The sequence below is a fragment of the Patagioenas fasciata genome, chromosome 1 (assembly GCF_037038585.1).
Source record: "Patagioenas fasciata isolate bPatFas1 chromosome 1, bPatFas1.hap1, whole genome shotgun sequence".
In the NCBI taxonomy this organism is placed as follows: Eukaryota; Metazoa; Chordata; class Aves; order Columbiformes; family Columbidae; genus Patagioenas; species Patagioenas fasciata.
The window spans coordinates 20778361-20804346 of record NC_092520.1 but is presented as its reverse complement, the minus strand read 5'-3'; the positions used below and the strand labels follow the sequence as shown (position 1 = coordinate 20804346).

Genomic DNA, 25986 nt, shown 5'->3' with positions numbered 1-25986 from the left:
AGTCAGTCGCTTTCCTCTGTGTGACGCACAGAAATCTGTCTGCTTCCTCCCCAAGTACAGCACAACACGTCTAAGCCACTGGCTACTATAATTAGGATGGGGTAAGCATTTATATAGCACTATAAAGGTGAACTGGGTGCCTTGTGAATACAAAAACACTAATCTCATTCCCAAAGAATTCAGAGTCAGACGTGGTCAAGAAAAAACATGAGGCAATTGTCTTGATGGAAAAAATGGATCCTGCAGAGACCAAGAATCACCAGGGCAGGAGATCCAAAGGACAGATCTGGAGAGGGGAAGTCCTTCAGCTGAATGACTGGATGCCACTCATAAACATTGGAGTTTCTTTTCTAATCTGTCGTGAACCTCATAGATGATCTTTAGGGGTCAAGGAATCTGCGCATGAGTTTTCCTCCCTGTAAAATTTATACTTCAACTCATGCAGCTACCAAAATAAAGGCAGGTGAGAGGACAGAGCTGGGAGGAGGCAAGAGGTGGTGTGGCAGAAGAGCATTAGAGGGCACTCGGGAAGCAAGAGAGGGAACCAGGGAAAAGGAGAGAAACGTCTGAAGAGCGAGGAGGCAGGGACCCAACGACAAGATTAAGGAACAAGATGGTATCTTTCAGGTGTCGAGGAGGAGACTGTAGATTAACAACTTTTTGGTTAGGCTACCGGGAGTACAAAGTAGCAGTTGTCAGCAAATTACGGTAGCTGAAGCAAGTAATGGCCAAAGCACAGAGAAGAATTGTAGTCATGGTGACAGAAAGGCAAGGGCCACTTCAGGAAGAAGATACTGAGACAGAGACTAAAAGCTTCAGATTAGGCCTTTAACGAGAGATTGGTTGTATGAAATAAAAAGAAATAAGAGAAAAAAACCTCCCCAAACCCAGAAAAAAATAGAAGTAGTACTGAAAGCAGATTTAGAGAGAACTGATACTTTTATAATGAAAAAAAAAATGAGGCACAATGAATACGTAACATCAGCAAGGAATTCGGGAGAATAAATTTTAAAAACCCCACAGGAACATGAAATTGGACAAGCATGGAGAGAATAGAAGATCGTTTCCCCACTTGAAAGGTGCAGGCAGAAATGACCAGGTGTGTTGGGGAGGAGGGTGGCACTATCAGCAGTGCCGTGTTTCAAGGGCAAAATAACTCCAACTACACTGGTACCGCCCTTTGTGTCACCCACCCACTCCGTGCACACACCTCCTCTTATCTGATGAGATGGGAATTTACCATGATGTTTCAAATGGACATGAAGTGAAGAACAGCAATAACTGTGAAATTCCAAGTGGCTAGGAAAACACTCGTTGCACACAAACACGGTCTTTGTTTGCATTTCACAACATTGCACGAAGCTCCTTAAAAAGCAGCTTCTAAATTTGCACACCCATATCTCTGTGTACACAGGGGATGGTTAAACAGATCTGGTGTGCATAGAAATTCATGACAGAGCCTGAGCCTCCCCTCTTGCTACATATCCAGCAAGGGGATGGTATGGCAGAGAGCACCAGAGCATCTGGAGTTACATGCGATTATATGAGAAGTGCAAAATAGAGGGAAGGGCAATTAGACTGATGTTGTTGGGCTAGAGGGGGTACAAAGGAGCAGAGAGAGTAACTGTAAATAAATTAGACTACCTGAGTAAGAAATGGCCAGGGCACAGAAAAGATTTGTAGTCATGGTGACAGAAAAGCAAGGGCTGCTTGAGGTGTTTTTCATGCTGTCATGAGACATCACTTTGAGACAATTTGCTCTGACTTGTGTCTCGATTCACTTTGATTTGCAGTATAATATTTCTATTCATGTGTTCATCACATTTCAAAATTTATAGAAGACTTTATTCATTTAAGTTACAGGCTCAAAATGGTGATTATCATTCTAACCATATTCTCTATTTTAATTATTTGCAAATCATGTATTATCCACCCTGCAGTTTTAGTGACTGATGATGAATAAAAGCTACGCCTGACATTCAGAGCCTTTTTTTCTTTAATCACAGAGCTGGGATTTTACGAGCTTTAGCACAGTATGTAAAGGTAACATACAGCAGAGACTGAGACAAAACAGCTGAAAATTGAACATACATTTAGGACTGCTGTGGAGTTTTTTAGGCAAGAAAGCGTGTTTTCCTGAAGTGAGCTAAAAACAGTGGCTGGTGTGGGAAGAGAGTTCAAAATAGATGTAGGTTGAAAGACTGTGTGGAAGACCAGGAGACACGTGGTGATAATGATAGTCATCAAACAGGAACATGCGGTGGTGAAGCATTTTTAGAGTGGAAAGTCTTTCAGTTTGGATGCTGTTTTCACAGTATGTTATTCTGTGATGATACTCTAGTAGAGCACTATGGACAGTTGGAGATTTTTCAGAGTCTCCTACGCAGGGGCCTCCCAGAATTTTCCCCCAACAAGTTTTTAAGGGTTGTAATCCTAAATCTGATTTCCATGAAACTTTATCTTTTAAATGGACATGTGGCACATACAGATGACAAGTCCCAACATGCAATTTTCTATTTCTATTTCTATTGCAAAGGCCAGGCAGTAGTTGCCCCCAACCTTCCATCCTGCTTGTGATTACACCAGCTGATATGTAGGATTCAGGCCAAGTTATTTTATTCATGCAAGTCACTCACCTCACAGACAATAGTAAATACCTTCTCTCAGTTTTGTGCTGTCGTTCTTTGCTGATAAAGCTATGTAAACAAGCACAAAGCACACAGGATCTCAACTCCCAGAGTACACAGAGGCGTGACTGTAGTTTTTCCTCAGTATCTTTCTCTCTCCGCCAAGAAAATATGTGAAGTTTGTTGACTGGAGCCTCTTACGCTGCTCTGAGATGCCTTGCCAAGATGCATGTTTTCCCACTTCCTTCCTGCAGGCAATCCAAACAGGAGAGGCTTCCCTTGGAGCCCTGCCCCACACAACTGCACCACACAGCTGCTCTTACAGCTCCAGACGGTGCTGGGCTCTGCAGGAGCTCAGAGAACGTGCCACTGCCATGGGCAGACCTCGTACAGGAGAGGCTGCAAGCCCACCATGCAAGCTCTGAGCTCGGGAGCTGCTGTGAGCCCACGGCTGCTGTCTCACTGTGCTGCGCCGTGGGGCTGCTCGGCGCTGCCCTGCAGATGCGATAGGTATGCCAACATCAGGCCAGCTCAACTGGCACAGCCACCACGAAAAGCCAGTTTATTTAGGAAAATGAGGCGCGGCGACAGGCTTACAGCACCACTGGAAAATTACTGTGCGTCAGAGGCTAAACAGCAGGGATCTGAATTTCTGCAGACTACCTAGGGCACGGCCTAAGTCTTACAGGTTCCTCCTAGAGCTTTGTATCTGAACAATAGCCTGGAACCCCAGAACTGGACATCCCCTCTGACTCTTCATGTTTTGGATCCTTTATTCATTTTTTATTTTTACAGACAGTACGATATAGATGCTGATCATGATTGAGGAGATGAAGATTCTGGTCCCAGCTTTGCCATTGAATCGCTGTGTTCCTTGTGAACATTCATGCAGCCTAGCCATGTTCCTCTGTTCAGCTTCTCTGTCCATCTTATTGGTAGAGAGGTAATCTCTCCTCTGAAGAGGTTGTCCTTTATTATATATTTTATTCAAGAGCTATTGCAGCCTTCCAATGCACAACCACATATAGCAAGATTGACTGATGACTGCCCCATGCTTGTCCGGAATGTTCTCGTTTAGTAGCTGTTCCACATGTGCAGTTGCCTTGCATTAGCAAGGTCTTACTTCTGTTTCTTCTTTTAATTTATGGTCAACTCTGCCTCCTACATCTAATATTCTAATACAAAAGCAGACTTTTTAAAAACAGAGGTACCTATAGTTTGGTTTTTTTTTAAAAAAAAAAAAAAGCTCATAATTTCTGTCTATAGCTGGCATCTATCTCTGTTTCCACTGTGGTTTTATTCAGTGTACGTAGAATATAAGAATGCACATAGCTCAGTCTCTTACAATTTAAATTCCATGTTTTATATTTGCTCACCCTTTTTGCCTTGTGCATTGCTGATGTCAGTCTGCAATCTGTATAGTTCTCTTCCTCTGCACTGTGTGTCTTTTTCTTATCCGTGGTTGTACTTCCTTGCCCATCTGTACTATTATTTTAATTGTCTTTGAATACACATTAATAGTACTTCTGAACACATGCCAGTGCTCATTTTTCTATTCCATCCCTTCCTTTACTCTGTTCCATGTCCAGTTTTGTCTCAGCATTTAATCAGTTGAAATTTGTTGCTTTTCTTTTTCTTTCCTTTTGAGCTGATTTAGTCATAATAACAAGGCTTACAGGGAAAGATTCAAGTCTCGTTGAAAGATCTGATCCAAAGCTCACTACCATGGTCACTATATTTTTTATAATCTTCCAACTACATTTCCCTGATTCTGCAGACTCTGGCAGACCCAACGACATCTCAGAAGAGGAATGGTTTCCTCTGAGACCCACATCTAGTCCAAACCATGCATTTTGTTGTGAACCCAGAATCTGTTCAAATGATACCTAATCTGACACTTTCTTGTCCTTTTCTGAAGTATCGCTTTTCCTTGTATTGCTTTTGATAAGGCAGCCTATTAAAAGTGCTAACTTCTGACTCAATTCTACCCTTTAGCTGGGAGAGAACCATTCATATGTTTGTGAGCTGAGAGGGTTACAGCCTGTCTAGTTATTTTGCAAGGATATTAGACTGACAGCATTGCTGTTGAAACCCTTTGTTAGTACATTTATTCTGTCTAGCCATACCTTTGTGTCCTTCCTTAGGACAAGAAGGATCTTGATAGGTTTCTAAGATGTGGACACCTTGAGGCTTTCTAAAATGGTCTTACTTTTTCCCCTGAGAAGGGTCAGGAGTAATTGTGGTAAAACGCCTGTGGCTCAGTCTGGTTTGAGACCAAATGGAGGTGGGTTCCTGATGAACCCCGAGATGTGAGTTGTGTGCATCCCCCCACAGTGACTGCTGTAGCTGTGTGACATTTTCTCTCCCTGTTGGCAATTCTCCCTCAGGTTTCTCTGGTGCGATGTCTAACACGTACATTTCCAGCGGTGTTTTGGGGGAATGTAACATTTAGCTATAGTGACCAGGCATTAACTGCAAACAGATAATTAACTGAAAGTACCCATTTTCAAGAAAGGTTTGTTCATTGCTACTTTGGGCTTTATTTGAGTAGATTGCAGTCCCTGTCATGAGTCATTTTTGTCTCTTCCAGGGTCTTATCTAAAAAATCTCAGATTTCCCCCATGTATGAGCTACTCAACAGACAAAGCATGTGTCATTTTTTACTGACAGAATGATTTCTGTATTCTCAGTGAAATGAGGCACCATTTTTTCTGCTTTCCAGATTTCAGATTTTCCATAAACCAAATATATCACAGGAAATAGGAGATTTCTTCTCCTGCACTCAAAGTTGGTAACAGAAAACCACAAAACACTGGATTCAGGTTAACAGTTGAAACATATTAAACACATCCTTTCCATTATAAACTCATTTCAAAATATGTGTCGTTTATTGTAGAGATGACAAGATGGATTTCTTAGTAGCCAAAAGTTTTTGAATTGATAGATCAGTCTCATGCAAAATGCAAATTTGATAGATACTTTAAAAAATATATAATTTTCTCATGGGAAAGAGCTTCACAGGACTTTAATGCCAGGTCTTCTAAATAGGTACAGTAAATTACCGGAGAAACAAACATACCCCTCTTTTTAATTATTGCTAAATAATGACACTAGGCCTTGAGGCATCTATTTAACAAAATGGTAGCTCACAGAAGGAACTATTCATCCACAGATTTCTTAGTCTTTCCATGATGTGAGAACGGTTTCTCTTTCCTTACAGACAGTGAAGCTGAGGTGGAGAAGTGAAATGGTTTGCTGGCAGTCCCAAGGCGGATCAGGGAATGGAGAAAAGCTGATCTGTGCTATCTTTGGCTCAACAGACCTGGCTACCACTGCTTGTCTCAGACCAACATGAAATGTTCTAGTAGAGTATCATCTTTCTGAAGCCTTGGATGGTCCCTTATGGTTGGAAAATGCCCTCGTACTGGTGTGTGTGTGGGCAGGGGGCAGTTTGTAGTCTCCATAGGCTGCACATGTGGCTCATGCCTCCCCACGTGCTCTGGTGCTGCTTTCCCATCCTGTACTCTTCTAGGAGTTTCCTGGTTCCAAAGCCTCACGTCCCCTTCAGTGTCTCTGGGAATTCCTTTGTACTTTGGTCTCCAGTGTACTGGAGAAGAAAAGTGCCTCATTTGTTACTCCAGGGCAGGGCTTCCTCACAGCTACCTCCATCTTTTTCCTCCCCACACAGGCATTTTGGGAAGCTATCCTTGTTCTCTCCAGTTCTAGAGTCCCTCATTTTCTGCACCAAGCAAAGGGCTTGGAGCGTGTGCGTGTTCCTCCCACACCTTTTCGTTCTGTCTGGAGGGTGAATCACTCAGGGCATCTGCGGCAGGAAGGGCAGAGCTGTGCTGGGGGTATTGTTATGCTGGGAGATGCTCACAGCTACTGCACCAGGACTTTGATGAAAAGATAATTACAGGCCAGACTGATGGCTGCTGGATGCCCTCACCAAATGCCAGGGCTTCATGTGTCTCATTTTCTCCAGGATCAGAAGGGCACAGCATATGGATGTGCTCTAAAAACTTTTCCTAAAATTTTGAAATTGGTTGTCTGTGATGTTCAAAAGCCATCCACATTGTATCTGAACAAAGTGATACTATCGAGATGATTGCAGGGACTTGGCAATTTGGCCAACTCATTCCAAAACAGAGAGCACAACTGGCTTGCGCTGGTGAAATTCCACATGAAGTCATGACATTTCTGCAGTCCTCCTGGGCGCTGCCGGGGCTCCAGCTGCAGTCAATGATTGATATGAAGTGTGGGGCTGGAGGCAGAGTATGTAGGAATGTAGGTCCTTGTGAAATTCAGAGTTTTGAACCTTCTGTGTGAGGGCCATAAAGGCAGTCTGAGCATCCAGAATGCCTTACTGAGTTAATGTGAGCCTGGGTTCATGTTTCCTCTGCAAAGCTGAGGCAGCTTCCTAGTCAGATTTGCCCTATTTCACCTACTTTGTGCTGAAATCAAGTATATTTCTGAAGCACCAACTCTTACATTTGCTACAACTTTTCTATTAAAACAAGAACATTTTGGTGATCTTTACCTAGGTCTTTTTTCCTTGCACATAATTCATTTTGTATCACAGTGGTTTGTTCTAGATATGTTGTCCTAGTGAAGGATGTCACTACCAGTAGGTATGCTCATACACATGTATGTTCACATGTTCATTATCATCTGACATGTATCTCTGTGTTCTTTTTGAAATAGACTAGCAGAGAACTGGACATTGCCGATGATATTCTCGCTTTGCCTTTCTCTTTCAAATTTTCTGAACGAGTTCAAGGTTTTATTGCCTACCAGTACTGTGCAAATAAAAAGTTCATCCACCCACATGACAATTATTTGGTTGCTAGGACTATTTTTAGCAGCACAGTTTGGTAATTGGCTCCAAATACAATAGTTTAGAAAGAGTCAGTGTGGCCCAGCTAACAGTGAAACGAGAATACAGGGAGGGGATGAGGTCACATACACCATTAGATGCAAGGGGACAGAGCTGCACAGACCTCCTGCATCCTTCATTGTCTCAGGTGGGTGGAAATAGAAAAGGATGTGGAATGGCGGGGCCATGGTCAGCGCTGCAATCACCACTGTAGACCCAGCAGAGTCACCCAGTGAGGCAGAGCCATGAGTAAACACACTGGCCCTCACTCAGGGTAGATTATTATCTCATGGTCTAGTCTGTGAATAGAATTACTCGTACAGACAAATTGTATTGTTCTTTTTATATGGCATCTTTCCTTATGGAGATATCTTATTGTGTAGAAGACAGTTGGAAGGAAAAAATTGACTGATACACAAAAACCTACAGAGAGCAAATCATCTTTAAACAGAGCTGTATATTCCATTTCCTAAGTATTCTGAGGAACATGATTTTTTATAATTTGAGTTTCTAAAGGCTAAAATCAGAATTAGTCTAAGCCTCCTCATCTGCGGTGGACCAGCCCAATACAGGTACTTTCTAGAGAGCGAATTCAACCCCTTTCTCCTGTACCTGCTGCTCTGCTGGTGGGAATTCAAAGCCAGCAGTTCTGTGCAAATGTAAGAAATTCAGAAAGTGCAGCTGGCTGGAACCAGGAGGTGAAATAGCACAGCTGAGTTTCATTCCCAGATGGATTGGAATGCAAAAGGAAAACAAACAGTTCCAAAGGAGCAAAATAAATTAAAATACCTGCTTCACCTAGATTTAAGAATGTAGATGACAACCAAATCTTTCGAAAGAGCATACTAGCACAAAGTAACCAATTTTTATCTTGCTGCTGTTCCTTTAAAGCAGTCTGAACTTTGTTGGGAAAAGGTCTAAAGCCATTGAGCAATCTCTGGTTTGGGCAATCATGTTGCTATGCTTCATCGGTTAAGCACAGCAGTAACTCAGAAAATGAAGCCACGCTGCCTCTGTCATATCATTTGAAATTTACTTCAGTTTTGCAGGTATTTGAAGATTGTTGAAGATTGCAAAATGAACCACATTACCCTGCAATATTCTGCCGATGTTGGAATCTGCCCTGAACCTAACGGGTTTCTTCAGCTCTGCAGAGCTGGAAGTTTCCTCCCCCCTCGCAATATATTCCAGTCAACGACACTATTGAAATTCCAACAGTAATTTATATACAATAACTGGCTGCCCTCAGATGAGACGCTAAACAATTTCTGTGCACCAGGCTGCATTTTTCTCATGAAATGTAGCACTCTATTGGCACTCACTTCTCCTTCCAAGCCAGCATAATTTATAAGCACTACTGACAGTTTGCATAGAAGGCATTAAAAAAAAACAACCAACCAACCAAACAACAACAGAACAGATTATGATAAACAAGCCCAGAAAAATATCCGTAGATGGGACCATCCACAAGTTATATTACTTACAAAAATAGCCCTTGTGGCTTGGAAAAGGCTGTAAATATAGCTGCCATCCTGGAAAGACAGTTATGCACAGACTCCTCTTCATACGTGCTCTCAGTCCTGTTGAAGACACTGGGACTAGTCCCATGATTAAAGACAACCATGTGCCTTAAGCATTTGGAGGACTGACATTTCCCCTGCACACCATCAAAAACCTTTCCCTGCCAAGCAGGGTTGCCTCTGCAATGGGTGTCTCCCAGCTTTGCAATAGGATTTCAAGAATTTTGAAGTTTTATTTTAGGACTGCAGGCTTCTTCCTTGCCAATGATCTAGATATATGCATGTATATACAGGAAAGCTTGCTTTCGTATTGTTCTTACTATGTATTAATATTCCCTGGTTATGTCTAGCGTGAGTATCATGCTGAAGGGTCAGAGCCAGCCTTCCACATTCAAACACTGCTGTGTTAGAGTGGGATTTTTCTAATTGATAATTGTCTTTATTAAAGACCACAGAGACATATCTAAAATCATAATGTTCTGACTTTCATGAAAAGCAGGCTCAGATCCAGGCAGCTCCATAATGAGGTCAAACATGAAATTTGCATCCAAAAATCCTTTGCAGCTTGGGTCTGCATTTTTGATCCAGATGTGAATTCCCTGGCTGCTCCCCTTTGGCACCTCATAGCCCCCTTGATGTGATAAAATACATGAAAAATAAGTAACCTCTACTCAAAAAAAAAAAAAAAAAAGAAAAAAAAAGGCAATCCAGAAACCAAAAGCAAAGCCCAAACAGCCATTGACTGCCCTGCTACTTTATGTGTGTGGGGTTTAGTTCAGTGTGGAAGGAATAATAAAAATATATGATCACCGCAAAACTCACACTTAAATTGAGTTTGGGGTGCCCAGCAGGCAGATGGGCACCTCCAAGCCGCCTCCCTCAGCCCTTTTTACCTCAAGGGGCGGAGGCAGCGCCATTCCCTCATCACCTCAGCCACCCCCCTCCCCAAACCCCAGCGCGGGGGGTGCTTTGTGAGCGGGAAGAGTGCTACAAGCTGCCAGTAAACCTCGGCAAGAGCACCTCGGGGAGAGCGGAGCGCAGCCCGCTGTGACGGGGCCACCTCCCCTTCGCCCCCCGGTTCCCCGGAGCTGCCACAGTCCTGAGCGGCGCTTCCCGCCCTGGAAGCCCCTCCCCCCGCTGGTATGCGCCGGGCGGGGCGGGGGAGGGGGGGAGTTCAGTGACGCGGGCGCCGCGGGTCACGTGACGCGAATGGAATGCCAACAATGTAGCGAATGTCCCGACTGCGCCCCGCACTCGGTGCCCGGGACGGCCAAGGGGGAGGATGGAGACCGGCCCGCGCCGTCGGGGTCGCCATCGAGTCGTTCCGTGACGGCCCCCGGTAGGCGAGCGACGGCGCTGGGCGCCCCGAGGAGGTGAGTGAAGGGGGGCTTGAGGAGGTGCGGCGCCGCGGTTTCCCCTTAGCAGCGAGTGCAAGCGCACCCCCCACCAGCTGCTGCGGCCTGAGGGGAAGGGGGCGCGAAGGCGAGTCGGTCCTTGAGGCGGGAATGGGCGTCCCGTGTGTGTGTCCCCCTCCCGGGGGCAGCCTGGGGGCTCTGCCCGCACCCTCCGACATTTTCCGGGCACCCGTGTGACAGCCCAGCCCTGGCGGGGTGTGTGGGGGTCCCGCCTGCTTGAAGCCTCTGCCCCAGGCTGGACATGCCGGCTTCCCCGCCGCCGCGGGGACCAGCTCCGCGGCGTGCCCCAGCAGGCCGGGGCTGCTGGTCAACGGCCCAAGTTTATTTCGGGAGTTTTCTGCCTGCGAAAGGGGTGGGTTCGGGGCTGTGGGAGAAGGGGGTACTCCCACCTAGCACGGGGGCTGGAGGCGACGAGCCTGGGCCAGACCCCGCCGGGGTGTCTCTGCGGGGCCGGGGAGCCGAACGGGAGCACCCAGAGCCCGCGGGGCCCCGCTGTTCCCAGTCAGCTGAAGGTCACTGCCAAAATTCAGCACTTCACGGCCCTCTCTGCTGCCTCGCTAGTGGTGTGCGTGTTGAAATACCCCCTTCTCCGGCGAAAGCACTCGCGCTAATGACGCAAAAAAAAGAAAAAATAAAAAGGTTATTTGGAGCGTCCAGGCTCTGTGGTCAGTTACTGCTGGTGTGCTGGGGATGGGGAAGGTGAGCTGTTCCCACAGCGCTGGATTGGGCCAGTGCTTAAGGTTGGCAGCGGGATGTGGGCAGAGTTACTTTTGAACAGTTCTGTGAGCAGGAGGAAGGAGAGGAGGAATGACTTTTGGGAAGATACTTCAGTTCTTTTCGATTTCACTGTGTGCCCACTTACAAAAGGGAGCACCGTTTCTATAATAATGAAATTCCTGAGACAGCACCCAGCCCCGTTACAATCTTAGGCTTCAGTACAAAGCACTTCCATGAATTTGTGATCCAAAAAAGCCGAAGCCATACCTGTAAATTAAGAGAGGGAAGGCAGTTGTAGCAGTTTCTTAAAACTTTGCTCCTTCCTTCTGCAGTAATCGCTAGTTCAGCTCACTACAGTGCCTGCACAGCTGTAGCGGAGGAAGTAGCTCCCTGGCTCGGGATTCAGGACTTAGCTCATGAGACACAACGGAACTTTAATTTCTTGCCTCTGCCCTGTCTCTGCAGAAAGAGTAGCACATGCAACCTGTTGGTGAATGAAGAGACAGGAGAGTGAATAGCTAGTGCTGCTGGGGTGACAGACATCAGCATATAATTTCAATGTTGTTGGCTGATTGCTGCCAGAGCAGATATTGGTATTTCTCAAATGAAGAATGATGTTATTCAAAAATGGTTCTAACTTGATGCAATAAAAGTAATGCTATGCTTATTTGAAATAGTGTTTCTTTAGAATAATGGAGAAGCTTCTAATTGGTGCAGAATGCATAACATTTTGGAAAAAAAACCAAGTTTGTTTAGTCAGAATGGCTTGAAGCTCAAAAATAATTCTGAAAAATTATTTCTTGAGATAGCAGGGAGGCTATTGATACATTAATGCTGTAGGTAAGTGCAGATTAGAAGGATTTGGAGTTATCCAAATCCAGATGTACATTCGGAAGTCCTCAGACAGAGGTAGACACACTAGATATCTTTTAAAGCATACAACCCTTTTATTTTTTGTTAAAAATGCAAATCACAGGAAGATTTTAGAAAGCAGGCCGTTTGTCTTTCTTTGTAAATCACCTGTAATATTTAATGTTTTGATTTATTAGCTTATTTTACATATTTAGTTAAAAAACCCTTCTGCAAAATATTGAACACGTTTGCAGTTAGCTCCAGTGTGTACTGCTGTTGCTGTTCTCATTCGTACTGTCTAAACGATCAACATTTCTTTCTGGTTTAGCAGTATTGTAAATGTAAGCTGAGGAAGTTGCCAGCTGGCTTGACTTAGCATTATTAGACTCAAGCTAAGGCTAAAGGTCACAAAAGTTCTTTATGTGAAGCATGTGTGTAAGTGGGCAAGCAGTCCTTTGCTGCAAAAAGGTGGGGGGATTGGAAGCTTTTCCAGAGTGTCCCAGGCCTCAGGATTGGCACAGGGACTGAAAAGGAAGAAAAACTCAGATTCCTAAACCCAGCCATATGGTGCCTGAGGCTGTCAGGAAAAGACAGATAGTTATAGAGCCAATTAATTGCTCTGTATTTTTTGAGCACTAGCTACTTATAATGTAATCCTAAAAAGGCTGCAATGTTTTTTTGTTTGTTTGTTTGACTTGTTTATTTTAACAAGGCTGTGTATTGTCTTTCGCTATATTCTGTGTAAGTAGACAAAATCATGTTATTGGGATCCTTCTGTCGCTTTTGTCTTCTTTGAGAACAATGAAAACTTGTTCTGTTATCACCTAGTAGCTGATCTGTTTATGGAAATATAAAAATCTAGATGAACAGCTTTAGCACTTCCCTTAAAACAAGTGACAAACCCTGTCCAATGTGCATATGGGCATTTATGTCACTGTTAGTCCTGTATGAGTTAGGGCTGCAGGACATCCTTAGAAAGTACTGAGTGGAGGAGCTCAACACCTCAAATACATTATAGGTTTTTTTTCAGTGAACTGGGCACTTAAATCTTAGCAAAAGAGGTTGACACAGGTGCCCTTCATTGTGTGTTCTCAAGCAGTTTGATGCTACAGCTTTCAGTGTAGAGCTAGTTTACCACCTTTCAGCTAAGATGTGGATCTGAACTGATGTTACACTGTACAGAAATTTCCCATTAGGGCAGTATGTGGCGTGCGTTTTAAGAACATAATATGTAGATCGTATCTTGAGTGATTAATCTGTGCCTCTGCATTTCACAGGATCACACAGAATCACAGAATGTTAGGGATTGGAAGGGACCTCAAAAGATCATCCAGTCTAATCCCCCTGCCAGAGCAGGAACACCCAGATGAGGTTACACAGGAAGGTGTCCAGGCGGGTTTTGAATGTTTCCAGAGTAGGAGACTCCACAACCCCCTGGGCAGCCTAGTTCCAGTGTTCTCTTACCCTTATTGAGAAGAAGTTTCTTTTCATATTTAAGTGGAACCTCTTGTGTTCCAGTTTGAACCCATTACCCCTTGTCCTACTGTTGATTGTGAAACTGGTGAACCATCATAAAAGAGTCTGGGGTCTGACTTCACTGTTGCATTTCGGGCCTTGGTTGTAGAGGAAATCTTGTACTAACGAGAAGTTGGTGATGGGGTTCAGAGGTGAATGTGCCCAGATTCTCTTGGCCTTCACAACAGTAAGCTGTTGTCTTTGCAGTGATAAGTGATGGTAAATATATGGAAATAGTTGTATAGTATATTGTTGGGAAATACTATAGCTGTCACAGGAAGAGCTGTTGCAATGAGTTAGGATTTAGTATAAGCATATGAAAGTAAATAATACTTTTTGGATTAACTGTTTCCAAAGATATGTGTATTATGATCAGAAGTGAAACTCCTTTAAAAAAAAAAAAAAAAGGTTAAATTCTTGACAACCTAAAGGAACGTGCAGTGTGTTACTATCATCTGTATTTGCGATTTGAACACAACTGAACAAAATTCTAACTTTGCAAGTGCAGATAGATATCAGCAGCAGAAGCAAAGTTGCGTAAGCAGCATCAACAGAGAGGTGACATTTCTGGTTAAGCTATCTTTCTAATCCTCTTTCGAATGCACCATTATTTAACGTTTCTATGATGGTGATGCCACAAAGACTTAGTTAAAGTAGGATTCTTGTAAATTCATGCTGCACAGCGATTGCAAGTTTCACTGTAGCTCAGCTGTGCTATGTAGTTGTTTTCTGCTGCATGTCAGAATGGGTGCATAAAGCTGTCTCAAAGTCGTCTTTCTGCTGTGTTGGGATGCTAACTGAGCTGGTTCTGCCTCTTCTGCTGTTACTGAGTAGCTCCATCTACCCATCTTTTCTGTTTCTTCCCTATAAGGCACAGTTAATGAAATATCACACATGCATCCCTCCCTTCCCCCTCTGTTTTTGGGTTGTGGTGGGCTTTTTTTTTTTTTTTTTTCCCCCTCATCCTTCCAGTTCTGGGAATAATTCTTACCTTTAGGCTTTGCTAAGATATTAACTTGGAAAGGCGAAAAATCTTGTCTTGCTGTTATTCACTTTGTTATTGGAATACTAGCAGTTGCTATGGTTAGAGTCATCAATATTTCCATTATAAATCTTCTTCATAAACTTCTGAAACTGAGCTGAGCTAGTGTAAAACAAAATCTTTCATGAGCATACTCTTGCCTAATTATGAAATAGGATAGGCTTGTCCAGGATTTGGTTATGCAATTGAGTAGGAAACTTGCCACAGTAAGGTCCTGTAAAATTCTTAAATTGTAGGTTTTAAGAATTTTATATGTTTTGAAAATGAAACTCTAAAGAAAAATTAGTTATTACGTTGAGAAAGCCTTTTGGAATCCTATTTTTGAAAACAGATAAAGTGAAAATCATTAAAGGGAATCCAGCTGTGACAGCTTAATAGGTTAAACTGATTCACTCTCACGATTAATTGTCATACCATCCCTTCAGAGGCATTTATAATATCAACTTAATTGCATGTACTTTTTATTTTCTTTTGTTTCAGACACTGTCAGTCTGCAAAATGATGATTCCAAGGATTTTCATTTTCTGTAGGAAACATGAAGATCGTGAGCTGAAGTAAAACACTGGCAGAAATTTATTGAGAATTTTGCCTTTTCTTTTTATCTTCAAAGGATTATGTTTACAAGAAATTGATACCATCAAGCAACACTCTTTTTGAAATAAAGTAATTAAAAAAACCCTAAGAATAAAGCTGTATTTATGCTCAGAGAAAACTGGATTAACAATGAGGCCAAAGACTTTTCCTGCTACAACGTATTCTGGAAACAGCAGACAAAGGTTACAAGAGATTCGAGAAGGTTTAAAGCAACCATCCAAATCTTCAGGTCAGGGACTACCAATTGGACCAGGCAGTGAAACTTCTCTGGACCATAAGATTTTAATAGGGAAGGATGCTGCAAGGCAGCAGCAGATGAGACAAACGCCCAAGTTTGGACCGTATCAGAAAGCTCTGCGAGAAATTAGGTATTCTTTGCTGCCTTTTGCTAACGAGTCGAGCACTACAGCAACTGTTGAAGTAAATAGGCAGATGCTCCAGGAGCTGGTGAATGCAGGCTGCGATCAGGTACGTATGAGTTTGCAGGGGGGATTGTCACTACCTTCAAAATGAGTTTATCCTCAGGACTGAGAAAAGGATTTTGATGGAAGTTATCAAGCTTGCTCATTGACAAAATGCACCAAATCTTCTGACAGTTGTGTTGCTGTACGACTGGCAGAGCAGATGGACTTGCTGTGGAGAGATGTGTCTAGTATGGGGTTAATTAATGTTAAATATTATCATGGTGACCTCTAGAATTCTCTTATGATTTCTCCAGTTGAGAATATAAGGCTGTAGCTTGTCTTCCCCCTTGCTCCACCCCCACTTTATTTCCTCTCTATATTGGAACAAGCCTTAGCTATGAGTTGAATTTTCTGTAGCACATCTAAACTTGGTTCACTATCAGAAGCAACTAGAAGAAATTACTGAGACTCTATATGCTCTTTGAAAAAGGTCACTTGCTGTTTGCCAGAAGCAAGTGGAACTATCTGGGTATTCAGCAAGCAGCAGTGGTTGGGTGTGCACCTTTTCTTCCTCACCTTCTCTGTTCTTTCAAGAGGTGGTAGCCCTGTCTCAGATAAAGTACTTGGCACAGAGATGCTGTTGTCATTCCAGGATTGGTGCTAGAATGTATTCTTAATTCAAAGACCATTCACCTGGTGCAGGACAGCTGCATTCATCTTGCATGTGATTCCATTGCTGGTGTTGACTTTCACCTCTGTCCAGGAATAGTTCAAAATTTTGCTTTTTAGAGATGAAGTGCTCTTTTGGGTTCAGATTCTGATTGTTAAAGAAGCAACTTTTTTCCCATGTGATTGAATGGCAGTTGTTGACAAAGTGAAACATTTCCATTTATAGATCTTGATATAAATTAGAGAGATTAAAAACCAAAATGTTTTCAGAGGCATTTCCTTGATTTCAGAACTTAACCTCCCTTCACTCATGGCAGAGTGTGAGTCTCTTGGCTCTCCTAGACTATATTCTGAATCTGTGTAATGAAACTAACACCAGGCATTACTATAAACAGTCCGCATTTCTCTGGAGCTATATAGACATTAATTAGTGCTGTTTATATTCCAAAGAGTTTATGCTATGTGAGATAATCAGAGAGTAGATTGCAGATCCAATGAAGAATGATACAGAACAACTGAATACTTCCTTGTCCAGTGAACCAAGATGCTGTGCTGAATTATTTTACTGGAGAAGCTAGGGATTTTTCCCTGATATTAAGCATCCCATATAAACAGCTTTTTAGAACTCCACATTCTAAATTTCCCTAGCAATTTAGGATGAGAATGCTCCCTGTGCATATGAGCCAAGGTTAAATGAGCACAGCTGGATTCTGGATTGGAAGCATGCATTTGGTAGGTTACATGGACAGATCGTTCACACACAGAACAGGCTTGTTGGACCGAAAACTTGGAAAGTACTTTGAGCATGCTACAGCATAGAAATGTTAAGCCAATGTATAAAACAGAAACACCTGAGCACCTGTTAAAATGTCTTGGTATTAAAGGCAGTAAAATGCTTTATATATGTGAAGTTTTTAATATCTTTAGCTATTTTGACTTCAATGTTCATGCAATGGTATTGCTTCTCATGGAACGGTGAGAATGAGCCCAGTTCTGACTGATGTGGAGATTTCTGCTACCTCCTTAAATTTGGCTGCATGATTTTGGTTGATGTTTGGTGTGTTGGGAGGGGTGGTGGTGTGTGTCTGTGTGTGTGTGTGTTGGTTTGGTTTGGTTTTCCCCCTCCTCACTGGCCATGATCCTTCCATCCTCACATTTAGCTTTTCTCCCTAGCTGTGACTTGTTGCCTTGACATGGCATGAGCCTATCCCTAAGCACAAGCAGGATCACATTTGGCTAGAATCCAGACATGGTTCCAAAACTGGAGTCTTATGGCTAAAAATGCTGGGTTTCCTGGCATTTGTGGGTCCAAGCCATAGGAAGGCTGACTGTCCTGTCGGATTGTGAATGAATAAAGCTTTTTGAGATGGTGTGAAGGGTATCTGGCCCTAGGGATGGCACGGTGTAGTGTGACAGACTTGATTACTACCTCTAGATTTTTCTTTTCCTCGTAGTGCCTGAGCTGCGATGAATCAGACCATAATATGTAGTAAATTGACCATTGCAAGCTACCCTGTCCCTGCTTGTCAATCAAAGCCTTTAAATGCCTACTGCAGATGTGCCTTCTGGAGTCAGGTAACAGATCAATAGGACAAGGGGTAATGGTTTTAAACCAAAGAGGGGTAGATTCAGGCTAGATATAAGGAAGAAATTTTTTAAATTAAGGTGGTAAAACACTGGCCCAGGTTGCCCAGAGAGGTGGTAGATACCCCATCCCTGGAAACATTCAAGACCAGGATGGATGGGGCTCTGAGCTACCTGATCTGGTTGAAGATGTCCCTGCTCATTGTCCAGTGGTTGGACTAGATGACTTTTAAAGATCCCTTCCAACCCAAACTGTTCTATGATTTAAAAGAAAAATGAAGTCTGCTTCAGTTTCTTTAGAAATGGTTTTCTTTACCTCTGGACCAGCTGCTAGTGTGAAGTTGGTAAATGGACATGGAATCCTCTCCCACCCCCCAAATGCCAGGAGCAAGTATTTAGAGGTTAAGGATTTCAGTCCATGAATACCTAATAGTCTACTTGACCTTTACAGCAATCCTGCAGAGTACAAGATCTTACACCTCCTCATTGTGCTTCGTGGTGCACTGATTGTTTCATGGCTGCAAACATCCTGAAGTTGACAATTTGTCATGAGAAGCTCTAATCATGTATGTTATAGGAAGTTGTGAAGAATTCATAGATTATTCAGTTTGATTTTATGTGAACTCCACTTTCAACTTGGATTTGGGCTCATGCTTTTTGGCATTCTAGATGGAGCAGTGGAAGAATCAGGCTTCTTCTTCAGCTGGCTTATTGGGCCACGAAAAGGATTTTTGGAAGGGTGAAGGGGAGCAGTGCCAATTAAGAAGGAAGGAGTATGAATTTTATAGGCTGGGGAAAGGATACTTCTATTTATTACTTTTATTAGCTCTGCTCATCTAACATTTGTAGCATGGTTAGATTTTAACAACAACCATTTTACATACTACAAGGTAGTAACATAAATGTAGGGTTTATAGCTCCTTGTTCTGCCTTGAGTGACTCTAGGTTTTAAGATAAAATTGAAATTGGTTTAATTAAATAAAAAGGAAACATCATGACATTTTATTACTTTTTTTCTAGCTCTGTGAAAGAGCCACACAGGCAGGAAGTTGGTTATAAGCTGGTTGGTAAATTTAGCAAGTATAGAAAATGCAGTGTAATTCATGAAGTAAATAAAAAATTTTTGTGTCTTTCAGTTAGTCATCATAGGTGTTACATGTGAAAACAGGCTATTATTATTATTATTTTAAAATTGGGAAGTTGTCAGTGCTCTTTTAAATGGCCAATGTTCTTTCACAGAGATTTCAGCCATTGTGTAGCTTATGACTTTGTAGTGAAATCTAGCCCCCAAAACTTAATGGAGACTTTGCAAATGACCTGAAAAAAACCAGGAATACTTTTTTTTTTTTTAAAAAGAGATACGAAACAGAATTACACACATAATTAGTCATACTTCTTCTTAAACAAGTGGAGTAACTTGTCTGTGTTTGCTTAAGTAATCTTTTCAACAGTAATTATTTAGCAAATTTCAATCAAAAATAATTAGTGCAGCATAAATTGTTTTGAAACTTGTGGAACATGACTGCAAAAGCCTGGACCTTTTTTGTTCTAAAAGCTTGAATCCAAAAGCAGTGCTAATGCTGCTGTTCTTTAGTAAATAAAACTCCTTGGGCTTGGAAGTGTAACTTGCAGTCACTGCAGAGGGACAAGACTGCAGAGTGTCTGTCCTGTAGGCTGGTAAACTGCTAGAATCACCTGGGGCAACTGGATGGGGTTTGGGGTGTGGTGGTAACTGCAGCTGCTGCTGTGGATTGAATTTTTCTAATGAATAGATGCAATTGAGCATATGATCAGGGACATTCCAGCAACCTGAATGGGCTGTACTGTACTTACTGTACTTCCTTAGAGCATAAACAGCCACTGATATTGTAATTTAGAGTGGGCTGCAGCAGTTCTAGATGAACTGTGGAACATTACACTCTTGTAACTTCCCCCCCGCCCCGAGCAAACTTCTTTTCTTTGAGTAATGGTGCATTTTCTGGGTGAAGATTTCTAGGCATGGTTTGTTTGGACAGCTATTTTTAAGAAAAAAATATGGTTTAAGATTTTTTACAGGATATCTACTTCCAGTAACATGCGTCATGTACTATACACTGTACAACTATGTGAATATGTGAAGCAGAAAAGTTCTTAGGCTTCGTTTTTTCCAGAGGCTTTTATAAATACCTCCAATAAAACATGTACACCTCACCTGTGCCAATATGAGAAAATTCCAAAGGGGGAAGATCTTTGGACACTAATTATAGGGTCTTTCAAGGAACTGGAATGGTGTTTGTGGGTACTGTAATGTGTGTAAGAATATCAGGCTGACCATCTTGTCCTCTGTGTTACGCTAGCTTCATGGAATTCACTTTGTAGAAGTGGGGTGGTCTTTGTTTTCATTCCTCCTTCTTGCAATCCAAGATTCTTTTGGTCTCTTCATCGTGGATTACAGCCTTTTTATTCAACCTGTTTGGCAAAGATTCCACCTTGATTTGGGAACTACTGCTTGATTTGGGGAAAATTTGAGAATGAGGAATACAGTACTTATCTCAATTTAAACAAATATTTGCACATGTCTTAAGTGAGGGAAATTCTGCTGTGCCAAATAGATCTTGTGCAGAAAGTACTTTGCGTGTTGAATTAATATTCTCTTTTTTCTTTTCTATATAGAGTTTTAGGTCACGCTTGTTCACATATAATCCATGTGTCATCTAGCAGTGCGTTGCTGAGCGGTGTGACTTACTGCTCCTGTGATAGGATGAAGAGAGGAGGCAGATACAATGCAAAGTTTTGGTTTGGTATTGGGCAATGCATGGCTGGAGTTTTGCTTATAGTAAAGTATCTGTTGTGATGTATTTGTTAAGAGGACAAGTCTAAAAAGACAGCTTGCCTTCAAAGTGAAGGACAGCAAATTTAATAGCCCTGAGAAAATGAAGGAATTAATTTAATAACATTTTAAAAAATGGTCTTCTGCTTGGGTAAACTTTACCTGTGTTAGAGTTCTGCTTGTCCAGCTATTTACCAAAACCTCCAAGATGAACATCTGAGTCGTCTTATGGGTGTCGTGGGTACAGGTTGTTTTGTTAATGAAAAATGACTGAAGAATGAGCTGTTAAGATTGCCTGGTTTATTCTGTGGCAAGAGTCATTACAAGTACATTGCAGGTCAGGAGGAAATAAGTATTCTTGAGTTACAAGGAGAAAAAAAGGGGGCTTCAAATGAGGGCACTCACAGCTGAATGCAGGAGAAGGATTTTATTTTAGCAGTAGGTTTTGATAATTCAGGTCAACTGTCTCTTGTGTGTTCATTTGCCTCCCTCCTTTGAAGGTAAATTGTTCACTCTTTTTTTTTCTACGTGTTAAGAGCTTGTTGTGTAACCTTTTCCTATATTTTTTTTCTTTGTAACCTCCCTTTTTGGGTTCAACCTTTTTCTCATTTCTGAGATATTTCCAGTATCATCCAGTGTTCTTCCATCGAGGCATGTAAGGGACTGATTTCTCACCAATATGCTTGATGTTAGTCCATTAAGTCATTTCAGTTTTCAGCTGCTGCAGAAAAGTTAGTCATAGCTTTCCAGGTTCTGAAAGCATGAGGCGAGGAGCACATCTGAGCTGATACCTGCTGACACTTCTATCTCATTCTCTTGTCTTTAGTCTGCCTATGTTGCTGTCACTTCTTCATGATGCTCTGTTAGTGAATATACTTAAATCCTGTGTTATGTATTTGGGAAGGTGCTCTTGGCTTTGTGTAAGCATAGCTTAGAGTGTGCTCTTGTCCTGCAGAAGGCAGGAAGATAATTTCCCTTGCATTTTCACGGTGGTGGGAAGTATTCCTTGGCAGCTGGAGGTGATTCCATGTGCTCCTTCACATGATAAGATGTGGCTTCTTGGCAGCTGGGCAGTAATATGGCACTGAATAAGACTGCAGTATGTTTTAGTCTCTGCCCTTTATTATCGTTAGTCTGTTCAGTCTTTCTTCTTTGGCAAACTATTGAATAACTTGCAACTTGGTAGTAGGATGATGTTTGAAATGACAGAACAGTAATCAGATGCCAGACTTCAGCTGTAAATAAATGTGAATCTAATTTTAAACTAATGCTTTCCTATTCCTCATGTCCCAAAATCATTCTAGAAGCCTGGGAGTTAATATAAAGGTCTATACTGCTGTAACAGGGTATAAGATTAACTTGCATTGGATACTTGAATTGTATTTATTAAAATCTAATCTTCAGGAGAAGGTTGAGCTATGGATTTTTTCTTTATTATTACAAGGAAATAGTTTCATTACAGTCACTGAATATTCTGCATAAGCATTAACTTCAGTCTCTGAATAAAAAAGCCCTTGTGACCAAAAGTAAAGATTGCCATTATCATAACAGGAAGTTGATATCACAATAGTAGTAGGGTGTAGCTGTTCCTTTTGCATTTTTTGTTTTTGGTTGTTCTCAGCCAAAATATCTGTTCTTTTCAGCTTGTATCTGAGAGGAACCAATGTGATTTTATGCTGAGACTGAAAATTAGCATCTCTGTTTGGGGGTGGGTTGTTTTTTTGGTTGAGTTTCTGGGGTTTTTTCTTTCTCAAAAAATGGAATGATGCTTTTAAATTTAGATTTCAGTAGAGTACTGGATGCAAGGCTTTTGCATGCTTGCAGACTTTAGAGATAAACCAAGATGTGCATTTAGAACTCATTTAATTCAGTCTAGGAATGCTTTTCTGATAGTTGCCAAACTAAATAAGAGCTTACGTTAAAGCTACTAATTGAGTATCAATAGAAAGCAAATAAAAGCCTGTGACTACTTCTCATGTGATAGATAGTTATGTGCCATATTGTGTGGAGTGCCTTTTTTTTTTTCCCCCTAAAGCATGACTGAATATACATAGAGTAACTTACAGTGTAGTCCTTTTTCCTCACTTTATTTTTTTTCTTGCTGTACCCACAGGAAAAAATATTTTACAGACATTTTGAAGTTACTTGATCAGCAGAACTGAAACTAAGTTAACGGAAACTAAAAAAAAAAGGGGGGGGTGGAATTTCATCTGTATCCTGTGCAGAAATAATAATACTGCCACCAGATAAATGAGTTTATAGTAATTTAAATTACAAGAATGTAGCTGGGCATTCAGTTGCATAATATAATCTGCTAAACCGAAGGGAACTATATTACCTTTTCTTCCATTTTATAAATAAAATATGATTGCCAGATATTGTCGTATTTGCCCAAGGGCAGAATGAAGTTACTGTGACTGCATTTTCTGAAAGCATGGTGGTATTACAACTGTGTGTCTGTTTTCTGGAAATGCTCAAGATGCTGGCTGGATTCTTACCAGACTGCTGCTGGAAGGAGAAACAGTGACCAGCATGGTCATGCCCAGGAGGCAGGGACAGAGGATCACATCAGTGTTGCTCTGAAGGTGAATGGTTATGTGCTACGAAGTGCAGCAGAAGTGGTTTTTGGTTGTGAGGTTGATTATGTCACTCTTGAGCAGGTCACAGCTTGTTGATGCTCACTTGGGCACAGCATTCAAACCTTGCTCAGCCCGTGTCTCGTGTGTGTTGTCTGTGTGTCTCCACAATCTACTGTAAATCAGGCTCCAGTACATATATTCTTTGTTCCTTGGGTACCGGCTGTTTCTGTGACTTGCAAATGCATGTATGCAACACTATCTAAAATTGGTGAGGAGACACATGAAAGAGACCTTCAAGTCCAGTTTTCATGGTGATGGCAGCTGCTGTTTTTCTATCTGTTGGGTATGATCATTAATTCCTCACTATTGCCTTTTTTGTTTGTTTTTTTAAAAAGTCTGTCTTAACAAACAGCTGGGCAGGCCCAGGTTTTCCTTTATTTGACTTAGGAAAGAATTCTGACTGGATGTCAGGCTGCCTCACTATGGATATAGCTACTCTAGATGTTTTACAACCAAGTACTGCTGGAACATACACAGTTCGAACTAGTACAGTCTAGGAAGGACAGACACTCTACTTAAAGCTACAGACGTTTGTGTTATTTTGGGCCTTATTCTTACCTAAGTCGTGTACAGCGTGTAAAATACATTCTGCTTTTTTCACTCTTTCTGCTCGTGTTCATAACACAAGTGTGAGTATAGCTTAGATCTGACATTTTTATGTTGCTTGGAGCTGAAGCCTTGAGTGGAAAATGCTGATCCATATTTTTAGGTTTTCATAATTCCCTAGCTTTTCAGAAAAAAAAGTAACATTAAATGTTAAAATGCCTCTGATTACCAAAATAGAGGCTGAAGTTTCTGTGGCATTGTGGTCTTTGGCTGTATCCTACCACAGCAGCAGCAGGCTTGTGTTGTCCAGACTTGAGAGGGATCCCAATTTCCCATCTTCAGAAGATGCATAAATAAAGCCTGGTGCAAGTCTGCCGATCAAACTCTTGCTGTCTGTCTGCTCTGCGCGTCTTCTGTTGGTCACCCAAAACACCATTGCTGCAGAGTATTTTCAACTTCATGTTACTTGGCAGCTGATGTGGTTTCTGCTGAGGTGGTCCTGTCAGCTCTGATCTTCATGGGGTCTCCCAGCTATGGTTGCAACACAGCAAAACTGGGTTTGTTCCAATGGTCTTGTCCCGCTATCTGGAATGTCACCGACAGTCCACAAGAAACTTCTTGTGTACAAATGGACACATAGCAATTAGGTTTCACCTCAGAGATGAACATGTGCACATATGTATTATGATGACTGAAGTGCTTGCATGGTACCAGTTGCTTGTGAAGAACTTAATCTGTAGGATTTGATACTGCACTGAAGATTTCTTTTTCTGTCTAAGTAAATGAGAGGCTAATATTTGAGGCTGTGTTCTACTTCTCTGCAGTGTAAGAGATGGATTTTCCCTGATGAGGAACTTGTACTCTTCATTTTAACTGCATCCAAGCAATTAAAAATATTTGCCCAGGGAGGCAAGGGATGAAGAGAACAGGAGAGGATATGAAAATACTTAAAAAAATTTCTAGGTCAGTTAATTTGGCTGAAGCCAAATAAAGCTGTGTACCTGTAACTTTGTCAGGTAGGTAACGGCTATGGCAGGGACAGCCTATGAAAATAACTGTGCTCTGTGCTGCTTTAGTTGTTACCAGTGTATGTGTGCGTATGTGAAAATTACTGACACACGTTTTCTTCTACACATTTAAAGAAATATAAATGCAATGTAAAATGTTGAGATTTAAGTTTAGATTGCCTGAATGACCAAGCATTTTGCAACTGTTTTCTATGTCCATCATTATGCTAACGCATGATTTGTAAATTATTTCAGCCGAAGCATGCAAAGATACAGTGTCTTACTCCTCACATATATAAAATGCTAGAAAGAAGACTGCTGATGTAGGTGATAATAGCTGTTCTTGGGCTTCAAAGAGATTGACTTGATAGCTAGCAGTGTAAAATTACTCCTGTGTCTTTATAAGGTTAGGTTTGGATTTTATCCACTATTTATGAATCTGTTGGATATGGGTTGTTTCAAAACAGAACAAAATGTCAGCACAGACTTAGAGAACATAGTTGCTGCTCTGCAGCTTCCTTATCTCCCTGTTCATTTTGTTCTTCCACTGTATCAATTCTGAACTATCTTCAAGGCACTTTAAATCTATACCTTACTTTACCTGTTGTCTTGTTGCCTTGTTTTCTCTGCTCCGTTGGTTTGAATGACAACACTTCCTATGTGCTTTTCTCCATGTGCTTCTGAATACCGTAAATTTTTTTTTTTAATAATTGCAAACTCTGAAGAACTCTTTCATAGATTTCAACCTTATTTTTTAGATTTGATGTGACATCCTAAAGAATTATAGATGCAACTGTGACTTTCACAGCACACTCCATATATTTTAATTTCTGCATCTTCCATTCAGAATCAGGACTCCATAGCCTGTGCTTAAGCTAGCCACCTGTCCTACTTGTGCTTTTCCTCTGGCTTTGCTGCAGTCACTGGGTTCATTCCACCTTCCTGCCAGATGTCAGCTGGATGAAAGTGCATAAAATAAAATTTGATCAATGTGACTGGAACCTTGGAAATATTAATATGTGCAGGGTATCCTGGCTTGCAAAACAAAACAAATCTCTGACTGTCGTAATGTAAAATATAAAAAGTTATGGCCATATGATGGAGAACTTTGAATCAAGACAAATTCACTCCATACTGGGCTGGTTTTGCCCTGGCTCCAAGAAGTACTGA

General features: G+C 41.7%; 1 protein-coding gene across 2 annotated transcripts in view; it reads left to right on the top strand.

Annotated features, from left to right (window-relative positions):
* Positions 1 to 10209: 10209 nt before the first annotated feature.
* Positions 10210 to 25986, top strand: part of LATS2 (large tumor suppressor kinase 2) — a 49833-nt gene continuing 34056 nt past the window's right edge. The window contains exons 1-2 of one of the 2 annotated variants that reach the window (XM_065830988.2): positions 10210 to 10396; positions 15045 to 15626. In XM_065830988.2, the coding sequence (XP_065687060.2) occupies positions 15288 to 15626 (339 nt within the window). In that variant the 5' untranslated portion in view covers positions 10210 to 10396; positions 15045 to 15287. The remainder of the gene's footprint in view (positions 10397 to 15044; positions 15627 to 25986) is intronic. The other variant, XM_071804135.1, reaches the window with a different exon arrangement.